Source organism: Balaenoptera physalus, assembly GCF_965194825.1.
Source record: "Balaenoptera physalus genome assembly, chromosome: 7".
NCBI lineage: Eukaryota > Metazoa > Chordata > Mammalia > Artiodactyla > Balaenopteridae > Balaenoptera > Balaenoptera physalus.
The window spans coordinates 69,793,553-69,817,435 of record NC_138886.1 but is presented as its reverse complement, the minus strand read 5'-3'; the positions used below and the strand labels follow the sequence as shown (position 1 = coordinate 69,817,435).

Sequence of the window (23,883 nt, the reverse complement as noted above, 5' to 3'; positions counted from 1 at the left end):
AGGTCAAACTCCCACATTAAAGTCACTCTCAGCACAGTGTTCTTGTTTGAATGTAGTTTAATATATAATTGTGTGACTATGTGATTATGGCAATCTCTCTCTTTAAACGAAAAGCATCATGAGTGCAATGACTATGTCTGCTTTCCTCACCATGATCTCACAGCACCTAGTAGAGGTATACAGGAGATATTCAATAAGTGTTTAATTAGTAGATGGATGGAAGACAGCTAAGGTATAGTCTTGCTTAGATACAGAGGTGACCTTTGAAGGTAATTTCTAGTTCTATCATTATGTGATTTTACATATGCACACTGAAATTACAGTATCATATATGTATTATTATAAAGTTTGTTATTTAGTTTATTACTAAATAAGCTAATATGAATGATATTACTAGTTGTGTTTATAGTCCTCTCTGAGATTGTACATTTAGCAAATGAGGGAATTGTAAATACTGGGAAGATAAAGTTAACATAATACCCTTTACATTATCAAGCAATGAAATAATCCTGCTGGGGGAAGGGAGGCAGGTGTTTTCTGTTGGGTGTTTTTTTTTTTAATACATCTTAAGCCATGTAGTAACAACATTAAAACCAACTTAAGACTCCTTACAGAATAAGTAAAATAAAAGAAATATTCAGTATGGTAAAAAGAGATTTAACTACTATGTTGAAGATTGCCCACCATGCAGCTAAGTTCACCACACTACCAATTAACACCTAAGAGAATCTTATGAATATTAGATGGTTCCTGTGACTTAAGATCAGAGCAGCTGTGAGAAGACCCCTTTGGAAGATGCTATTTTTTTTTCACTTTCTTCCCTCTTAATTCATTTATTATATATGAACATCACTAAATAGCAATAGGACTTTTGAAGCTACTAAAATTTCTTCCCCTCTCTCTCTCTCTCTCTCCTTCTCTCTCTCTCTCTCTCTCTATCAAGCTGCTTCTAAAAGAGTGGGTCTAAAATAAACTCAAAATAGTGAAAAGATAATAAAGTCTCAAAATATGATTTTTTAAAAAGAAGGAAGAGGATGGAAATACATCAATTGTTTAATCCATGAGCTCATTATAATTCTTTATAAAATAAAATCTAATTGTTCAATACTGAAGAACGCGTTAAAAAAAAAAACTGATTGTTTTGAAGTTTAGTAAATAAAGAAAGAAATCAAGTATATATCCTGCCCTTCCTATACAAACTGTACTACTGGGTAACCAAACAGTAGATATGAGGATGGTTCTCTTTATAGCAATATTTCAAGTAATAAGTGAAGAAAAAAATTGTAGAATTAAAATGTCACTATTTTGAATCTCCCAATGAATTAATGGATCTAGCCATTAAGCATAAACCACTAACATCATTATGTCCCTCCCCATGGAAGAACACATTGCCCCCTATGAAGAAGTCTTCCCTCCCTGACACTCCCCCGCAACAACGACAAAAACTGAACTTAAATCTCATCAAATTTCTGGAGCAAAATTTACAGAAAATGCAGAGAAATAAGTTAAAGCACACCATGGAGAAGCAGCCAGCAAAATCCACACTGTGGGAATCACTGCAAACAACCAAGTTTCTCCAATAAATTGTAAGAAAGAGAGAGGCAGACAGAGAAATATGGATATATGTGAAGTGGAGATCCTATAGGCTAAAAGAGATGTTAAAGAATTAACAACTAATTCTTATTTGGATGGTTATTCAAACAAATTGTTTAAAAAATATTATTAGCAATTAGAAATCTAAATACTGACTGGACATTTAAAAACTACACAAACACACAAACGCGCACACATATATCCAGGTGTAATAATCATATTACTGTTATGTTTTTTAAAAAGAGATATATACTTAATATCTACAGAAGAAATTATACAATGTCCGGGATTTGCTCCAAAAGAATATGGTAGAATGGAAGTGGATGAGATTATGGAGGAGCAGGACTGGCCATGAGCTAAAGGTTGTCAGGCTGAGTGATAGGAACATGAGGGCTCATAACACTATTCTACTTACTTCTGAAATTGTCTTTTAAATTTTTAAAAATCAAAGAGTTCCTCTTTGTAACACCTATTTTTTTCCAAAATTTTCTTGGCTATTTTTTTGGTATCACACTCCAAGCTAGTTTCCTTCCTTTACCTCCCTTCCCTTGGCAACCAAGGCAGTGGTTGCTGTTATCATTATTTCTGTTTGGAGAGATAACATATACTTTCAAAAAAATATTCCAGAGGATGGTGATGATAATGATGATGATGATGATGGAAAACATGGTGGCATCTTGCCGTCACAATAAAACAATCATGTTATCTTTGACAATGACTCTCCATCCACTCAATCTCTCCTCCCTCTACCCCATTTTAATCTTTTTTTTTTTTTTGGCTGTGCGGCATGACATTCGGGATCTTAGTTCCCCTACCAGGGATCAAACCTGTGCCCCCGCAGTGGAAGCGCAGACCTTAACCACTGGACCTCTAGGGAAGTGCCCACTCCTCCCTCGATCCCAGTCAGAGTAACACAGAGTGAATACCATCACCTGTACTTAAGTACAATTATGTTTCAAAGCTAGAGCTGAGCTGAGAGGCTGAGAGATACCTATTTCCAGAGTCATGGCTTTACCCCAATTTCAATCTTCAGTAATAATGTCCCAGTCTCCTCTCTGTTTTGAGAATTACCACTCCTTGTCCATTCATATGGTTACTATAGAAAGGATCCCACACAATGGTTACTATAGAAAGGATCCCACACAATGGGATCCCACTTCAATATTCACACAATGAAGACACAGCCTGTAGAGGGTTAAATTGTCTGCCCCCCCCCCCCACAAAAAAAAGTACATCTAAGTCCTAATCCCTGGTTCCTGTGCATGTGACTTTATTTGGAAATAAGGTCTTTACAGATGTAACTAAGGCTCTTAAGATGAGATCATCCTGGGTGGGCCTTCAATCCAATGACTGGTATCCTTATCAGAGAAAGGAGAGAAGAGATTTGAAACAGAGAAGAAGGTCATGAAAAGACAGAGGCGGAGACTGCAATTACGCAGACACAAGCCAAAGAACGTCAAGGGTTGCCAGCAGCCACCAGAAGCTAGGAAAGAGGCATGGAACTGACTCTCCCAGCCTCCAGAAGGAACCAATCCTGCTGACACCTTGGTTTTGGGCTTCTGGCCTTCAGAATTGTGGAATAATAAACTTCTGTTGCTTTAAGTTTGTAGTCATTTGTTACAGCAGCCCTAGAAAACTAATACACAGCCCCTGGCAGAACTGACTGGTCCAGGAGTGAACATCTCACACATGCTGGTCCTTGGAAATCTGTAATTGTGGCCAAGAAATTCAAACCTCAGTCTGGCTATCTCTTACGGATAAGAGATGTTAACCCAGGAGCAGGTGGTGCCCTGTAGACTAGGAAGCAGAGAAGTCAGTTTGCAGCAAGAGAGAAGAGACACACAGCCTGGATCCAATTTGTTTCTGAGGCTCAGGTACATCCCTGTTCTTAAGTCCTGTGGGACACCCCTTTAGCAAAAAAATTAAAATCACCCTTTAATGCTCAAACGAGTTCAAGTGGGTTTCTGTAACTTGTAGCCCACAGAGTCCTGTCACACTCAAGAACCTGCTGCCAAAAGTCCTTTAGTAAAGATCCGCTGGAACAAGTTCTTCCTTGGGTAGCTGCCAAAACAAACTGAACTGACTTAAGAACCCTCTAAGAGGGAGCAAAGGAAACTTCAGGTCTGAGCTACAAGTGCAGTGACAAGAAACAATGCAAAAAAAAAGGTGGGAATGTAAATTGATACAGCCACTATGGAGAACAATATGGAGGTTCCTTAAAAAACTAAAAATAGAGCTACCATATGATCCTGAAACCCTGCTCCTGGGCATTTATCTGGAGAAAAACTTAATTCGAAAAGACACATGCACACCAACATTCATATCAGCACTATTTACAATAGCCAAGACATGGAAGCAACCTAAGTGTCCATCGACAGATAAATGGATAAAGAAGATGTCGTACATATATACAATGGAAAGTTACTCAGCCATTAAAAAAGAATGAAATAATGCCACTTGCAGCAACATGGATGGACCTGGAGATTATCATACTAAGTGAAGTAATCCAGACAGAGAAAGACAAATATCATATGATATTGCTTATATGTGGAATCTAAAGAAAAGATACAAATGAACTTATTTACAAAACAGAAATTGACTCACAGACATAGAAAACACACTTATGGTTACCAAAGGAGGGGGGAGGGATAAAAGAGGAGTTTGGGATTAACATATATAGAGGAGTTTGGGATTAACATATACACACTACTATATATAAAACAGCTAACCCATAAGGACCTACTGTATAACACAGGCAACTATACTCAATATCTTGTAATAACCTATAATGGAGGAGAATATTAAAAAAGAATATATATATATATATATATATATATATATATATATATAACTGAATCACTTTGCTGTATACCTGAAACTAACACAACATTGTAAATCAACTGTATTTCAATAAAAATTAAAAAAAAAAAAATGGAAGCTCAATTTTCACTGGCATAAGAGCCAAACCCAGATCTCATCATAAGAAGGAGTGTGGGTCAATAATGATGCTGAATATTCCAGAGAAAAAGAAAAGAAAAAAATTTTTGGTCAAGCTGTACAAACTATACTAATTAAAACCACCCAGAAAAATTGCTCTTCACTAGGTAAATACAGCACAATTACTACTGTGCATATGAATACCATATCTCAGGTTTCCTTTGGGGTGTATTTGATTACAGCATTAAATACTGCTCATGTATGCTAGGTCTCCTTTTGAAAAGACTACAATTAATGCTTGGTTCTTTAGTTTTGAAATATTCTAAATATGAGATGCAAGGAAGTACCCATACTAATTTTTTGACCAGGGATGAGAATAACAAAAGTTTGCATTGAAGAGAATTATACAAACATCCCAAAAGAGGGCATTCTGAGTATCATGGGAGCAAATGTTACAAATGTAGCCAGGTCTCTTTTTAACTAGAAAGGGTAAGTGGTCAGCTTTAAGTACAGTAAGTCACCAGCAAATAAGAGAATGTTAAACACTAGATTAATGATCAAGTCATTTCCTAAATTTATAATAAAATTCTATGAGAAAAGAGAGACGGAGCCGGGAAGAAAGGGAGGAAATAAAAAAACAGTTCTGTGGAACCCATGGTTGACTCATAAATGACAAAAAATAATGTTTCTTTCAAAAAAAATCTAAGAGATATAATGCTATTGAGTTTTTGCTTGGGAAAGTTCTAAGTACCAGAAAACAGCCTGATTTCTTCTGAAGCACTTTTCCATTATAAAAGTAACATGTATTTCAGTAGTCACTTTTCTTAAATCACCTAAAAACACCTTAGCATAAATACATGAGTCTTACAATGGAACATTTTGTGACAAACAAAGCCTTCAACCAGATCAGTTAACTTAAAAAGAAATAGGGCAGAATGTCCTAGATGAGAAAAGTGGCTAGAATTACTTTTCTGGTTATGAGCTACAAGTTGAGAGAGATTCTGTAATTTTAGAGAAAGAAAAAGGATTCGAAAAAAGGAAAAGAGAACATCTGAAAACAAGCTAAAAGGCTTACAGAATACTTAAAAGACAAGATGAGGAAACAGACATGGTCCAAGAATTCTGTCATTGTCAGATCAGAGTTAAAATTAAATGAGCAATGATACCAATGTAGATATAAACCCTGAAACCATCTCAAATTCATGAACAATTCTCTGACTTCCTGGCTGCAAATGAAAGCATACTAAGACTGTCTTCCTCAAACCTTGGGGAAACCTCATAAAGGCATCCTTCTTTGGTTCTTCTCCTGCCAAATAAAATAAAGAGAAAGAAACTAAATAGTACAGAAAAGCTTCAATAATACAAGGTATGAATACAGCGTCTCCTTGGTTGCTAACCGTTTCCTACATGATAACAAAGCAATTAAGTGTTCCAAGGAACAGGGTCATCGACAAAAGAAAAGACCCTGAGAGATAAGAATTTTCTCATGAAATTACCCTAAATCTTAACTGCAAATAGTTCTCAAAGTCATTTTTAATCTAATTGGACCCTCATCAATCCACGATCAAAGACTCACTGGATCCAGCAGCTTTAGCCGGGACCCATTATGGGCATTTATTAATATCCTATTTGAGATTTATTAAAAAGTAGCCTTTAGGAATCTCAGAAAATAGACTTTAATCTCTCACACCTTAATACATTTTATTTTTCCCCCAAATACATAAATTGCAGGTCCCTTCCCTGTTTGAAAGCACAAAAGGAACACAAATGAAGCGTTAGTTTATCTAGAGCATAACCGTCCTACCAAACACATTTTTTGAAAGAAGGGGTGGCGGGTCGGGGAAGCAGCTGAACTGAAATTATAGGCTGTCATGACATCTCAGTATCGAAAACTAAATACCTGGTTCCACAGGAGAGTACTGTTTTTATTCACAATCCCGTTACTAAGCAACTATAACAATGGCTACATGAGCTTTCTAGAAGCTAGTGCAGTTAAGGGAGGGGGCGGGGATCTAAGGAAAGAAAAATGGGGAAACTCCTTGCTTTGGGAATCTTTATCATAGGATAAACTCAATGTAAAAACCAAACCAAAAACAATCTACACTTAAAACAAGCAGTTCCTTAAAGGATAAGAAAAGGACATGCTACTATGTATATCATTCACCCTAATTTTATTTAATTTCAAAATTTACATTTAACTGGTGATAATAATTTCCTTACTGTGTTTTCTCTGTAGCCCCCTTCTTTCCTTCACCCTCCCTAGGGAATAATTTTTTTTTTCAAATTTCCTTACTGATTAAAAGAACATTTTCAACCTCTTAAATCCACTTCTTTGTTTACAGAAGCTATAAAAACTAGTTTACAATTGTTTCATGTTGCCTCAGCTTTGAACCGAGAACACTCTGGACATCAAACTATTCCTTTGAAGGGAACAGTCTCTCAAACAGAGCCAGACACTTTCCCAGCCACTCCCTGAAGTTAGACAACCAGAGCTTTACTAATGTCAAGTCTTATTCAAAGTTAGACTACACAATGTAGCAGGCTCTAGACCAATGTTTCTCAAATTGTGGGTTGGATTTGGGGGCGGGGGGGTGGTTAAGAGGAGGCAGCTTTTCATACATGTTCCAAGGGAATTTACATACTAGACCTGCAAAGAGCCAAGGAGCAGGTTATAAGGCTAGGAGAGAGAACCTCACTGACTTTTCCTCCATCTTTCCTTGTAGCTTTCAATATTTACTGCAATGCTGAGAAAGCTCTGGAAGCTACATCTTCTAAATATCTATTCCACAGAAGGATGCTGCTTCTCTCTCCTCTTTCCCTCTTTCTCTCTTCCTCTCTCCCTCCCTCTCTCTCCGTCTCCCTCTCTCCCTCCCTTCCTCTCCCTCTCCCTCTTTCTCTCTCCCTCTGAAGAATGTTAGGATACTAGGTAGGCAAAATGAAAAAATACAGTTTTAGACTCATTCTTCTGCATCAAAGCTGAGCAATCGTTGTGTGGCTCTGTTCCCAAGGTGCCTCTAGACTGCCATAAATCTCTATTTTAAGAAGAGAAAGCCACAGACAAGGAGAAATTTAAACACTGGAAACTGAAGATCCAAAATGTCTCAGCCAAGAACCACAGGGAAATGACAAAGTCATTTTTGTTTTTAGATCCCAAAGATAAAGATGGTTTTCTGTCTCAGAAGATTCCCTGAGGAGCATTCGGAGGAAGGGGCTGTTTGGGTCCCTGTTTTTAATTAAATTTAATTTAATTTCTTAAAGTTGATTCTCATTTTGCTTTTGTTAAGGCATAAACAATGCAAAGTATAGTCTTTGTAATCACTACAAACCACAAAGCTCTGCTACTTGAAATAAAACAAAGGAAATTCTTCAGAAATAATCCTTACCTCTACTGGCAACAATAAAGAAAACCTAGCACTTATATAACACATTTCACGATCAAATTGATGCAAAAGTTAAATTAGTTAGCTTCAGAATCTACTCTGTCTACATCTCCTGTGGCTAACAATTTAGACAACAAGAACACTCTAAGAAACTTTAAAAAAAGTTTTTTCAGGATCCTTCAATTGTTAAAATTCCTATATTTGCTTACCATAAAATTCAAGGCTTTCTTCTATATCTTGGCCATATTTCCAAAGACCCTTGAAAACTAATGGTAACCTATATGTGTAAGATTACTCATTGAAGCACTGCCTATAATTGCAAATAATTGAAAACAATAGGGAATTGGTAAATTACAGCACATTCATACAATGGAATATTATACAGCCGGAAAAAAATAGAAAGCACTTTATGTATGGTAAGGAATGATGTCTAAGATATATTTTTTTCATTGAAAAATGCAAAATAAGGAATACTATGTATAGTAGGCTACTAATTTTTTTTTAAGAAAAAACATGTACATATAAATTTTCAGTTACATGTGCATACAGCATCTTTAGAAGGATAACAAGACCTGTTAAGAGTTTTACCTGAGGAGAAAAACAGATAAAGAGGAAAGACAGAGAATTTGCCTCCTACGCCCTTTTGAATTTTTTACCACGTGAACATGTTGCTAATTCAAAAAATGTATTTTTTAATTTTAAAAAATCTAATATTACTGACAAATTTTCATATACACAGATGACATGCTGATCCACTATCAGCAAAGCTTATGCTTTTCAGTTTACAATAGTGATGATGGACTTATACTGATGTGTGAAGGATATCCCACACCAGCATAATTTTCTAATAGGACATTCTGGAATTAAAGGTATAACCTAACTTGCTCTAATTATCCCTTAGTCAGAGACATTAGCTGGCCCCTGGCCCCTTTAGCTGCTGATACTCTTACTTTTAGATATAAACAGTACAACTAGACACTGCAAGAAGGTTCTGTTTGTGAATTTTAAGGCACTTGAAAATATTTAGGGAGGAACTAATACTACTACCTGCATTTCAAAAAAAAGGGTGAGGCAAAATCTAGGTGGCTTGTTTAAGGGTAACCAATAAGTTACAAAAAGAGAGACACATTAAAACCTAACCTTTTAGGACCTCCCTGGTGGTGCAGTGGTTAAGAATCCACCTGCCAATGCAGGGGACATGGGTTTAAGCCCTGGTCTGGGAAGATCCCACATGCCACGGAGCAAGTAAGCCCATGCACCACAACTACTGAGCCTGAGCTCTAGAGCCTGTGAGCCACAGCTACTGAGCCCACGTGCCACAACTACTGAAGCCCACGTGCCACAACTACTGAAGCCCACGTGCCACAACTACTGAAGCCCATGCGCCTAGAGCCCGTGCTCTGCAACAAGAGAAGCCACCGCAATGAGAAGCCCGCACAGTGCAATGAGAAGCCCGCGCAGTGCAACGAAGACCCAACGCAGCCAATAAATAAATAAATAAATACATTTTTTAAAAAACAAAAAACAAAAACTTAACCTTTTAAAAGCTGCCTCAAAACTAATTTTTTAATGGATATACAATAGGATCTTTCTAAAAACATTTGTTTGAGTGTGTGCGCGTGTGTGCATGTGCACGTGGGCATACACACAAAGAAAAAGACAGAAAATGAGTTAAGTTTTTAGCCATGATCGAACCTTACTTATTCAGAAAGATTTGGTCATCTACTAACTGCTGAAGAGCGTGCTAGAGACAAAAATACAGGTTAAAAATAGAAATATATTGTGAAAGAGCAAGTAGCCCAGCTGAGAAGAGGGAAGTATCTAGGCAGGAGAGGTGACATCTGAGCTGAGCCTTGAAGGATGAAGAAGATGATATCAGAAAGAGAAGAGGAAGGAACATTCCATGCAGAGGTACAGCATGCACAGGCTCGGGAACAGGGAACAGGTATGTATGGCTTAGAGGAGGGTTCATGGCAGAAAACGCAGGTTGAACAGAAGGTGGGAACTAGTTTGGGAAGGGCACGTATACCACGTAAAGGGCTTGGACTTACAAATGTAGATAGCAGAATATAAAGAAAAAAATCGGGCTTCCCTGGTGGCGCAGTGGTTGAGAATCTGCCTGCCAATGCAGGGGACACGGGTTCGAGCCCTGGTCTGGGAAGATCCCACATGCCGCGGAGCAACTAGGCCCGTGAGCCACAATTACTGAGCCTGTGCGTCTGGAGCCTGTGCTCCGCAACAAGAGAGGCCACGATAGTGAGAGGCCTGCGCATCGCAATGAAGAGTGGCCCCCGCTTGCCACAACTAGAGAAAGCCCTCGCACAGAAACGAAGACCCAACACAGCCAAAAATAAATAATAAATAAATGATAAATAAATTAAAAAAAAAAAAAAAGAAAAAAATCAAGGCTCCAAAAAGATTCAAAGAGATGATGTAAGGGAACAAAATAAGATTTGTGAAGAAAGGTTAAAAGGCCAGAGGTTACTTAACCTAATAGACCTCAAGCCTAGGAAGGCACTGTCCACACATTGATGGTTACAGCTGTACTCCATCTCCACAGAAGGCTGAAAAAAAGATTAAGTATTCAGCTCTGATGATACCACAGTAAAGGTGAGTAAAAAACATCAGGAGAACAAGTAACCCCATTGAGAAGGAGGTGGGGGGGCTGGGTAAGAGTTGGGAGAAGGGGACAGAAGCTCAAATTATTTAAAGCAGGCAAAACTGAGGGCATATAGATCAAGACCATTTCTTGAAGCAAAGAGTGGCACCTCCTTTTCAGGGAGTATTTTACAAGAGATGCTCATTTCCATGGGATGGTTCAAATACAGTCTTGTTTGACCACCTCAGAATGCCCATTTTATCCCCTGGGATTCCATTAACCTCAGTCTGTGAATGGAATAAATATGGTCATTCCAAACAAATTCAAAGAACATTATTTACTTGGAATAATCAGGGGAAGACATATCTAAACCACAAAATGCTTTTAAAGAAATTAGTGCTGTTATTTTCTAACTCATGTACTGATGCTAAAGGCTGACCAAGTATTGCCAATAGTGTATAAACTTTACCACTGTGGAATGATGCTTATGGGCAACCTTCTTTCTTAAAATAAGTCAGGAATCTGTACTGCAAACTGTGAGTTATAAACTACTTAGCTATTCCTTAAAAAGAGCAATGACAAAATAAGCAGAACCCCAAAACTTAAGTACAGCAAATGACCACAAATCCCCAAACTTTTAGAGCTTAAATTAGCATGTTCTCACCACATATGAAATTTCAACTGCATGACATTTTTAGGGAAAGAAAAACAACTGACAAGTAGGGTGAATGGTGACCCTTAATGGCAAATGAATGAATTTTTTTCTAAAAATTTAAATCATTAACTGATCAAACATGAAGGAAAGAGCACCTGGTCGATGGAATCAGGTTGAGAATCCCATTGAGAACATAGCTGAACTCTGCATGATCCTGAGCGACAAGGGCTACCAGACCCTCACAGCAGGCTGTTCGAACCACGACATTATCACTGCAACACTTCTCCCACAGCAAGTTCAAAGCAGGAGTCTGAAATCAAACCAGTGATTAAAACACACGTCTGATGAGCAGCAAATGCATATACACCCCCGGCCATTCATCAAAGTGTAATTCGTTCACAGTAGGCTGACTGTCCTCTACAAAAACCATGTCACACCATTTGTAGAATACACTAAAGTCGGTTTTCCAAGAGAGGTAACGGATATGTTCTGATATAGCAACTCTCTCTCATCTGGTGTCTTTGCTGCAAAATGAGGCTGGCTGCAGAAGTATGACCTAAGTCCGAGCAACACAAGTACTAGGAGATCAAAACTATGACTTGGGGCTTCCCTGGTGGCGCAGTGGTTGAGAATCTGCCTGCCAATGCAGGGGACACGGGTTCGAGCCCTGGTCTGGGAGGATTCCACATGTCGCGGAGCAACTAGGCCCGTGAGCCACAACTACTGAGCCTGCATGTCTGGAGCCTGTGCTCCGCAACAAGAGAGGCCGCGATAGTGAGAGGCCAGCGCACCGCGATGAAGAGTGGCCCCCACTTGCTGCAACTAGAGAAAGCCCTCGCACAGAAACAAAGACCCAACACAGCCAAAAATTAATTAATTAATTAATTAATTAAAAAAAAAAAAACAAAAAAAAAACTATGACTTGGCTCCAGCACTGTGCTCTAACTAAGCCGTTTAACCAGACATGAACAATACCAGCATATCAGTTAGTCTAAGTTGGACTCCAAATCATACCTATGCTTCAAGCCCTAAATGGCAGTAACATTTTCAGAAAATGTTCCTGCTCTCCTCCCACCAACCTCTATCACCCACATGCCACCCCTCTGTCCCCCACAATGTCCCTGCCCCAAGTGACTGAAGCTGAATGTGGACCCAGGGGAACGAGACAGAAGTAGGACAGGCTACGAGCAAGCTGCTGGTTCCATGACTACAAACAAAAGCCTAGAAAAAGTGATTTGCCCAAGGAAGACTGTGACTTCTCTCCCTCACACTGTAAACCTGTCACCTTTGACAGGAAAGCACCGGAAGGACACATAGATAAATATAAGTTCTTTATTTTGAAAAATTATATAAAAACAGAGGTTCTAGCTTTCATAACTTTCTCAGAAACTCATGATCCTCCCCTCAAAAAAAAAGGTTCACTACTAATGACAAACCTCTATTTGAATGTATTGTGGGTTAAGTCCATTTAGATTTCACATGTTGTTTTGGGGATTTTTTTTTTTGCTTTTTTTTTTTTTTTTTTTTAAAGAACACACAATGAAGCTATTTTTCCTTCCTCCTGACATAATTTATTAGGGAAACATACAATCTGGAGAAAAAAAAAATTAAGATTCCCCAGCTCCCATAGAATAACTAAAAGAATGAAAATCAACATTAAATTGTGCCAACTTTCGCACAGTAGCTGGCTCCGAGAGCCTCTTCAGTCTTAGAATCCCACTAACATAACAATACAATTAACAGTCACTGAAGGGAAGAAATATTTATATTCCATTTCTTTTATTCAGAAGGAAATTTTATTCACCTGCATGGACAATACCAAAGCGTTCTAAATGTCATCACTCCACTACTAAGCCAGAATAACAAAATAAATGAATAAAAAAACTGTTGCCTCAGGTAATACTGTGCCCTCATGGAAGTAAGCATTCATTTATTAGAAGAGGAAACATTTAGTTACAGGGATTTGACATTCAGTAAATCCTGGCAGTTTAAGTAAAACCACTAGATCTTCTCAGAGTACATAATGTGATTATCGGCAGGATTAAGATCAGAATTCTCAGAAAACCTAATTTATATGACTACATACAAACACCAGAAAAATGCCAATTAGTGAAGTATGCTCCTACATTGACTTCAACATGTCAGCAGAAGCTGTAAAGAGATGTAACTTGGAGCAGCTAATAAAAAGGAATGTGAGAGAAAGGAAATCAATTTATTTCTGTTATGAAAAAAAAAAATCTTATTTCCATCACCTATATTCTCCATAGAGTGTACCTTAGAGGACCTACTTAAGCAGAGCTTCCAATCAGCATGTCAAAATACACAACACTGGTCAACCAAAACCCAAGTGGTAAAGCAATGTCAGTAAGCTGGCATTGCTTCAGCTCTTAGCATTCAACTGCTCTATGAATGGCACAGAATTTTTCCTCCAGCTCTTCCTGTCAGGGGATGACCTTTCCAACTTAGAATTCATATTTGGGGCTATACCTAAAGCATGAGAAATCTCCTACACCCAAACAGAGCCACTATGTTCACTTTCTCCATTAAACAAAAAGATTCCCTCAGCAGTAACCCTATCAGCCTTCTCTAAAGCATGCCTACCCTCCTTCCACCCATGTTATTTTTCATTAATAGTCATTAAGAATACTCCCCTTCACCCCTTCCATATCTCATTCCTGCAGTGTTGTTACAAATTTTAAAGTTTAAAAGAAAATCATGGCAAACAAATAAAAAAAGGCAAAATCATTTCTATAGTGACCTTAACTGTGAGGAAAACAAAAGAAGTGTTTATGCAGTCCAGCTAGCAGCAATATCTGAATAGAACTAAAGCACAAAGTTAAAGACAGACCTTGTTTGTGGACTGGTGGATCTTTTCTGAAAAACCACTTTCCTTTAGAACTGCAGCAGTAAGATGACCTGCAGCCTAAAAAAACAAACAAAATTAATGAATACTTTCCCTTGGAAGTTCTCGCTCAATAGTGAATTTGAAGGTAACTAATAGCAGTACTAGTTGATATGGTATGCCAGTCACTCCCATTCATAGATTGTGTGCTTTGTAGAAGGCACTGTATTGGCACTCCACATACATAATCTCTTATCTTCATAACAACCCTCAAGGTAAGCACTTTATCCTACATTTTATCCCAATAAGCAAACTATTGTTCATAGATGTTGAGAAAATTGCTGGAATTTCAGTTTAAATTGCTGTCACTTAGTATTAGAAGATAATTTGAGATTGCTTCATCCATTAAACCATGAGAAAAATGAGAAACTCCACAGTTTTTAAAATCATCTTTGCAACTAAATGAAACGCATCATTCTTCATCATGCCCTTGATGAAGATCATAATCCCCATCTTCATGATTATGGCCCACACAGATTTGAACCAACAGGTCCTCCCCACGACCATTCTCCTTCCTCTAGGCTCTATGATTTAATTTTTTTGTTGGTTTCTCATAGGTTTCAGCCCCTTAATAAGCTTTCAGCCTCATAAATCTCTAAAATTTTCTCATATCTTCTTTGGTCAAAAAGCCCGTAATTAAAACTAAGATTCTCATAGGAGAGCTGATTCCATAAATACATAAATGTCATTATTTCCCATCACCTCAACTCCATTCTCCTAGTTTTTCAGCACCACACAGCACTGCTATCTTAGAGCCACAGGCTAGCAACAATGACAGCCATGCTATGTATGGGTTGGGAGAAACTTTGCTTCGGCAACAACTGTTCAGCCTGTCCTTGAGACCAATGTCTGAAAAGACTATGAATACCTGTCAGTCTTGCAAAGTCTCCAGAAAAGCTCAAATAAAAACAAAGCACCTACTCCTTCGTTTCTTTTTGTATTTCACACATTGGAATTGAATTCAGACCTCAATGCTTGATGGTCCAAGTTTTACAATACAAGTCACACATTTACATGAATTTTAAGTTTAGATCAATGAACTGTCTCTTACCTCCTTGTTAAAGGGATAGTAACAAGAATTGAGGACCAGTGAATAGTTTCAGTTCCTGTTTACAAAATATACCATATTTCATTGAATGTAACTGGCCATCAACTGCAAGACGCACCATTATTTTATGTACCACCGAGAAAGAAAAAAAGTCTGCCAACTAATCTGTGTTATACAATGCTTCTTATAATTTAAATTTGTGATTTTATATTAATGAAAGAGCTCTTTCAGACTTTTTTAGAAAATCATGGCCAACTTCATAAATGTGCAGGCAATACCAACGGTATAATGACCGCTACCATCAATTACTAGATACAACCCAATTTCACAGGTGTTAAAATGTGAAAAAATGTGTGTGAATCAATGAAATATGGTGCTAACACTGAGCAGTGGTTACAAAAGAACAATAAGAAGTATTCAGAGGACAGGGCACAATTGCAAGAACCTAATAAAACCAATATGAAACACAAGGACAAAAAAAAGCTACTGTTCATATTTAGAAAAAGAACTAAAAGAAAAAAGCTTAATGATAAACATCCCCCCACTGCCCACCAAATTCAATTTCTCTAATTTACCTTCCAATTTCTCTCTGTAACAAATCAGAGAATATAGCCTAAATTGATTTTAAAATACAAAATCCAAGTATAAGTCAGCCTATATTGCTACTTAAGTTTTCCGTAACAGAATAGTTTAAATAGATATCGTACACTAGACAATACACTTTTCACTTAATTGTAACAGCAACACAAATAGGCATTTCTTGATTTATCTATGCTAATAAAGGGACTCCAAGTACAGAAAAATAAAAACTGCAGACAGCATCCTCCAAGCATTCATCTTCTTCCTCATGGTAAGCGCCTGTGCTGCACAGGATATGACTCCAACCCAGTCAGGTAGAAGGGAATCTTGCATAAGGAGTGTTCTACTCCTCATGGAAGGGTTCCCCACTACCCAGCTAAGTCAATTCCCACAGCAGGCATCTCCGAAGGTAACTGTTGAAAGTATCCAAGACGCTGTACGTTGGTAAGTCTTCAGGCAGGCTTCTGCTGGCCCCTTAGTTTTACTCTCACAAGAAAAGACGGTAGCTATTATGGTACCTTGATTAATAGGGATGCTTCTAGTTAGCTGAAGGCTAACCAGAAAATCAGTTCTGTTTTAACCCTAATAACTGAAAAGCTCTTCTAAAATAAATTATCACAATCTTCTACCTGAGTTAGCATGTAGATCCAATTTTTTAACCCAGGATATTTTACCTACTGAATGTCATTATTATAAAAATCTTTATTCTTAATGTTGTACTGCGGTAGAATATACCTTTTTCAATATTAATCTCTCATACTCTGTAGATGTATAACCATTTAATTCTGTTCCCAATAATTAATTATAGACCAAAAAAATATATATTCAAGGGTTAATCAAGGTTTTTATCTCTAAGAAGAAAAGTATGACATAAATGAAAGCAGAGATTGGTCAATTTCAATATTTACTTTCCTATGTCAAACATAAATTTTCAAATTAACTGATGTAAAAGTTGTTTATTAATATATATTTCAGTACATAGAAGAATAAAAATATTTAATGTTAAAAATATAAAATTCAATTAACAATCCACCAAAAATGTTTGTTTGTTACCATGAAGCATAAACAAACAAATAAAATTACCTGTGATTGGATAAGAGAATTTGGAAATTCAAACCTTTTCCTGATATCATCTGACATTTTTACTTCTCTCACATGTACGTAAGCAGATTCTGTAACCAAAACAAAAGAATATTTGTGAGTCCGGAAAAGGAGTTCAAACCAACTATTTGTCAAATAACATGAAAGTAATTCATTCCAAAGACAACAATGGACATAAAGCACAGGGCTCTGCAGAGCAATCCCTTGGCATACCCTTCCCTGCTAACCACTTCAGCCCTCAAATGCCATGACTGATAAGTAAACTAAAAATGCCCAACAGCTCTTAGTTTTTCCCATTAGAGCAAATCCTGAAACAGATGAATTCACTCCACAGAAACAAACAAAAAAATCCAAAAGTTCAAGCCTAAATAACAGGATTTTAAAAGTTAAACCACACGTTTGAAATAGAAATTAATTCTTCTGTGGATCAAAACTTCTGAGGGAGAAAGAATCAAAACTTTCACAAAATTGTTTAAATTATGCCTCACTCTGGTACAAGCTTCCGTTTAATCATGAATCCAACTGTTAGTGACAAGTGTGAAGCATTGGTGAGCTTTTTCAGGAAGTATAGAAATGACCTAGAAACTCACACATCAAAACAGATCCCCTGTCTTCTAAAAGAGGAACAAGCAAGCAATTAGCACCAACTTTTAATATTTACATCACACCTCTCACTCCTACTGGGCTCTCAAGTACAACAACAACAAGATCATGGAGAAGGGCAGGTGGCAAAGTGGAGGCACAGAACTAATAAGAAGATTTCCCAAGGATCCCAATTTATCCAATTCCCATGCAGCACTGAACCCAGCAAATTACACCACTCTAAAAAATAGGATGCTTTAGGCCACCTATTTATTACAGTATAACTTAAAAAAAAAAGTTTATGTCAGTACTGTTCTCTAAGTCACCTTATAAAAATAACAGGCAACAAAACCAAGCTTTCCTGAAGCTTCTTGTGTTGAACCTGCAGCTCTTTCTCACTATTCTCCTCCCTTTCTTCCAAAGCCAAACTCCCTGAATAAATAATTTATACTACCTTTCTTCCTCAACATCTGAACTTTGCTACGGCAAAGTCCCTTGAATTGGACATTTCATAGCATTGAAGCAACATGTTCTAAGACTGCCAACCATGTCCCCTGCCTAATTTACTCATTAGCTTTTAAGCAGGTCAAAATTTCTTCTTCAACTTCCCCGTTGTATTAATCTCACCTTTTTTGAAATGTTCTTCTCTTTTGTTCCATAAGACATCACAACAGGATTTCCCAAAGTGTGTGCCTGGGAAACCCAAGATAGAGATCTCCTCGAGAGGAAAAAAGAATTTTGTAGGGACATATATTGCCATCTTGAAGATTCAAAGAGTAAATAAAAAACCAAATAATACATGAAATATGTTAGAAGGTGATACAATAGAAAAAAATAAATCTGATCTCTTTTTCTATGAGTTTGCTTTTGAAGTACAATTGACCTACAACGCTATGTTAGTTCCTGTTATACAACATAATGATTTGATACTTCTAAACATTTCAAAATGATCACGATAAGTCTAGTTACCATCACCATACAAATTTATTACATAATTATTGACATATTCCCCACACTACACATTTCATACCTGTGACCCATTTATTTTGCAACTGGAACCAGAGGCGCGGGTGGGGGGCTCTGGATGAAGGCAGTCAAAACGTACAAACTTCCAGTTATAAGATAAACAAGTACTGGGGTTATCGCGTACAACATGATAAAGGTAATGAACACTGCTGGATGCTATATATCAATGTTAAGGGAGTAAATCCTAAGACTTCTCATCACAAGGAAAACATATTTCTCTTCCACTTCTTTAATTTTGTATCCATATGAAACAATGGGTGTTCACTAAACTTATTGTGGTCATCATTTGATTATGTATATAAGTCAAATCACTATGCCTTAAACTTATACAGTGCTAAATGTCAACTGTACCTCAATAAAACTGGAAGAAAAAAATGTTTTTAAAAAGTAAAGCCAACAGAATAAAGGGGGGGAGGATGAGAAATGAGGGGTGAACACACTTCCTATTTAAATATGGTGGTTACCTTAGAGGGTGACATTTGGGAGTTAGCCACACAAATCTGGGAAAGGAGTGTCAAAGGCACAGGAAACAGTGAGTGCAAAAGCCCTAAGCTAATAACCTGCTTAAGACCCATCCCAGAAAGAGGAAAAAGATGAGTCAGGGACAGAGTGAAGGAGGAAGAGAATGGTAAATCAGAGTCAGTGAGAAGCCAGACCACAGAGGGCCTTGTAGGCCACTGGAAGGACAGATGTATTTATCCTGAGTGAAGCTGTTAACTACTACAGGAAAAAAAAAAAATAAAAGTGGTAAGATTTTACTAGAATCACTGAGGCGAGGAGAGGTCAGATTCTGGATATCTTCAAAGGCAGAGCCAATGTGGTTGCTAACGGATTAGATGAGAGTATAGGAGAAAGAAAGGGTCAACGACGACGTCAAAGTTTTTGATCTGAGCAACTTCATCCTTAATTTTAATTCCTTTGGGCATTTTACACATTAAACAAAACCATGTATATATTACTTACCATGGCGTTTTTTTACTAAAAGGAAAAGATGGAGTTGCCATCAACTGAGATAGGGAAATAAGTTTTGTGAGGGAAGACTAGGAATTCCACTGGACAGGTAAGTTTTAGATGCTTAATGCATATCCAAGTGGCAATGTCAGGGAGAAAGTTGGATAGATGAATCTATAATTGAGAGACAGATCTTAATTGGTGACACAAATAATGGTGTGTATGATTAAAGAATCTGAGACGTTCTAAAGCAAGAAGTTTGATTAACTTCGCTTAACCCAGAGTTTACCAAACTTATCTGGTCATGGCCCACCTTTTTTCTAAAAATACCTTTTAACAGTCTACATAACCAGCCTTCCCTGGGATACACCTTGGCAAACACCGCTCTACTGGCTCCTCCAATTCCTCTGTCCACTCTGCTTCTCACACACCATCTTCCTGAAGGTGCTCCCAAGCCTTTTGCCTTGTGCTTCTTTCATGAAAACTCTCCTGGAGCCTTCATCTCATCCCTAGCTCCAAACACTTCCCTACTCTCTCTCATAAGGCTCTAAAACACCAGAAATTGGAGAGGTTAAAAACAAAACACATATTTTCTCTCATAAAAACTGTTTCCATTTCAGCGCATCTTCTCTCAATTCTCCTCTCACAATTTTCTTCACCAACATTCTCTAAATCCAGTCAGTCACAAAGTCAGCTTTGTTCTTTCCAGCACCTCAGAGTCCACCTTTCCTCTCCATTCCTCTACTCATCATCTTCGTTCCTCATGCTAGGCTTCCTTCAGTAACTGCTTAATCTTGGGGTTCTCCGTGCTTGAGTTCATCCCGTACGCTGCTGTCAGATTAACTGTCCTAAAATGCTATTTCCATCATATCATTTCCCTGTAAAGAATTCATAGTGGGTTTTCAATAGCCTGTCAGATTAAATGCAAATTCTGATTCCCAGGTTTTAAGTCTCCAACAGCAGTCTCACACATTCGACTTCATTTTCACTGTTGTCTAATTCCAATCTGGTTAAAACCATTATCAGAATAGTCCCGTGTGCTCAAAAATCTGCTCATCCCTAAGGGATTTTATTTATGCTGTTGTCTCCCATATAAAATGTCCTCCTCTGTATGTTCCTACTATTTAAAGATGAAATTCGTTTCATAGCGTGTCTTCTCTGTTAAGCCTTTCCCAAGCAGCCACATCTTAGAGCAATCGCCTTGCTTTATATTTCTTCAGTGCTACTGCATTTGGTCTGACCCATACTACCATGTGACTATTTACATTAGGATTGTTCATATTTTTCTGTAAAGGGTCAGATAGCAACTACTCAGATTTGCCACTGTAGCAGGAAAGCAGCCACAGACAATACATAAACAAATGACCAGGGCTGTGCTCCAATAAAACATTATTTACAAAAACAGGAGGCAGGTGGGCTGTAGTTTACTGACTCCTGGTTTACATAATGCCTATTTCTTTAATTAATTTCTAAAATTTGTTGACAAAAATTGCTACAATTGACATTCAAATCTGCCCCTGTACATCCAAGCACAGGTAAATACATAAATAAGATAAATTATATATGTCTTATTATCTAAAAGATGAAAAAGTTCTCCTTATCATAGAAAACAAACTTTTTCATGCTCCTAAACTCTGAAGGAAAGTTCTCACATTAGGCTTTCTATATGGGATACAGAGTGATATAATAAACAATAATCTCAATAACATAAGCAAAATGGAATTTTATGTTACTTCTTTTTTAAACAAACCCTGGAGAAAGCCATGGTTATAACATAACATGTAATTCAGAAAAAAAACTCTCAGCTAATGGGGTCCAAGTACAGAGTTTTCTGATGATCTAACCTAACTCAATAGAAAGTCAACTTTAGAGTATCCAGAGAAGCAGAGGGTTATCAACTTATCACAGAATATACTTACGCAAATGTCAAGAGTGAGAGAGTTAAATAGAAGAAATGTGGGGTTATACTCTGATTCAGGCCTGAATGATGGAATTCCAAAATGCTCTGGGGACCAGACAAACAGCTGGTTAGGCTAATAGCTTACATGGCAGTGAAGAAGCTGAGCCATCCAGAAAGAGGACTTTGTCTCCAGGAGGTGGGCCAATGGAGTAAAAGAGTACTGTTTTTATCAAAATTGTCTAAGTATAGACAACAAATACCTAAGCTTACAAAAGACAGTCCTAATTTTGGTACAACACTTTAGAGAATAAGTAAGTTTTTAAAATGTATAGCAACTATCTTTCCTTAGGCATTCTCAAAACCACTACCAAAGCTGCAATATGATTTGATATCATCCTTGATTTGCTATCCTTGAGCTACAAACTGCAGGTGTCTTTCACCTGCTGGAGACATATTTCAAGGTTAATCACAACCACTTCACCTTTTAAGGTATCAAAACATCATATTCTCTTAGGGAATTTCAAAAAGAGTACATATTTTGCTTTAGCATTGGCAGTGTAGCATGTGTCCTACTTTATTTTTAATCTCAACGTCCCTTGGGCATTTTATACATTTAAGAAAACAATTTATATATTACTTCTTACCCTGACATTCTTTACTCAAAGGAAACTAGTCACAATATGTTCCATAAACCATGTTACAAAAAAGAGTATTTGATTTTAAAAGATTTATCTCCAACCCGTCATAGTGCCTTTTTTGTGTCTGAATCTAAATCAGAAAGAGAATTTTTAATGAGGTCTTTAAGTTCCAAGTGAATCAAAGTATTTGTTTAACTTAAGCAATTATCATCTTATCTGCCAAGGTGTTTCAGCCACAAAAGAACACTTCCCCAAAAATAAATCAATTGCACTCTAGAAGTAATAAAGGAGCAGCAGATAGATAAAGCACCTTAGGTTTTCAACTTTCTCAATAGTTTCCCTAGGATACAAAAATATACAGCCATAGGGCTTCCCTGGTGGCGCAGTGGTTGAGAATCTGCCTGCCAATGCAGGGGACACGGGTTCGAGCCCTGGTCTGGGAAGATCCCACATGCCACGGAGCAACTGGGCCCGTGGGCCACAATTACTGAGCCTGCGCGTCTAGAGCCTGTGCTCCGCAACAAGAGAGGCCGCGATGGTGAGAGGCCCGCGCACCGCGATGAAGAGTGGTCCCCACTTGCCACAACTAGAGAAAGCCCTCGCACAGAAACGAAGACCCAACACAGTCATAAATAAATACATAAATAAATAAATAAAAGAACGTGAATTTCTTAAAAAAAAAAAAAAAATATACAGCCATAGATCACACAAAAGTATTTAGTGTCAAACTTCAAATGAAGGATACAATCTGAAAAACAAGATAAGAATCTATCTATAGTAGACCCTCAAACAACGCAGGGGTTAAAAATCTATCTAACACTGACCCCCGCACAACTGAAAATCTGCACACAACGTTATGATCAGCCTTCCACTGCCATGGTTTCTCATCCACTGATTCAACCTACCACTGATCGTGTAATAATGTAATAAAGTATTTATTGAAAAAAATCCATGTATAAGTGGACCCGTGCAGTTCAAGCCTATGTTGTTCTAGGGTCAACTGTAATTATATTCACAAGTGCTATGGGAACCTAGCAGAGGGATTATGCAGGGTAGCTGGCGGGGGCCGGTGTCCAACAGTCACAGAGAAAGACTTGACTCTGAGCACTCGTGACTACCAAATTTCTATATAGGAAGGACTCAGGGCAGCAATGCAGGTGAAAGTCAGGGCTACAGAGAGAACATTCTGGAAGCTAGTCTACAAAAGCAAAGTCATCATCAGACTGATAAAAAGTAAACTTCCTTCACATTAACAGGACCCTGTTTCAGAGACACAACTAGGACTTTTTTCTAACACTTTATCAACTCTTCCAATTATCAGTTATGCATTTACTTAGCTTCTTCCACCCACAAGTTAAGCTATGGAACCATCAGACTGAGGATTTTTAACACATATTTTGACAATTTATTACTTTTTTTAATGGCTTATAGAAAAGCTGATGTGCACCATCAATAAATTTGACCTGATCTTATAAGTTTATCAAGACTGTGGCTCAGGGGTATATTCCAGACTCTCCTAGTTGCTTCACTCTGCCCCTTAAAGAAAAAAAGAAAAAAACTTTTCAATCACCCAATATTTATATCTTCCTTGTTCTCCTACCTGCTTAGCTTCTCACCTACCTCTTCTCAGTCCCTAAGAGTCCCACAGCCTCTCTAGTATCTGGCAGCTGGAATCTGTTTCATCACCCTTTATTATATCCCGAAAACTGCTAGAAACTCGAGCTTAACCTCAGCTCTTCCTTCAAAAGCTTCAAAATCCAGCTGGCTCCTGCACTCTCAAATTAACAGGACAATTGGAGTCCTCCTAACGACATGATTCATAAAAATGGAAATGTCATGGGAAAATTGCAATGGAAAGTTTTTAATACTAAAGAGCGAGTGTAAGAAAATAGTGATCTTTAATCATTATATTCACTAAGTCATCATTAAATTAAGCTGAGAGTAGGAAATACTTTTATTTTCGGCACTAATTTCAAAATCAAGACGAAGTAG

The 23,883-nt window shown here is 37.6% G+C and overlaps 1 protein-coding gene across 2 annotated transcripts in view; it reads right to left on the bottom strand.

Moving 5' to 3' along the window:
- Window positions 1-23,883, bottom strand: part of FOCAD (focadhesin) — a 309,592-nt gene that overhangs the window by 265,579 nt on the left and 20,130 nt on the right. The window contains exons 1-4 of one of the 2 annotated variants that reach the window (XM_082470463.1): window positions 18,004-18,130; window positions 16,777-16,865; window positions 14,013-14,087; window positions 11,320-11,474 (exon numbers count right to left, since the gene is read on the bottom strand). In XM_082470463.1, the coding sequence (XP_082326589.1) occupies window positions 11,320-11,474; window positions 14,013-14,087; window positions 16,777-16,833 (287 nt within the window). In that variant the 5' untranslated portion in view covers window positions 16,834-16,865; window positions 18,004-18,130. Of the gene's footprint in view, window positions 1-11,319; window positions 11,475-14,012; window positions 14,088-16,776; window positions 16,866-18,003; window positions 18,131-23,883 lie in introns of those variants that run through there. The other variant, XM_082470462.1, reaches the window with a different exon arrangement.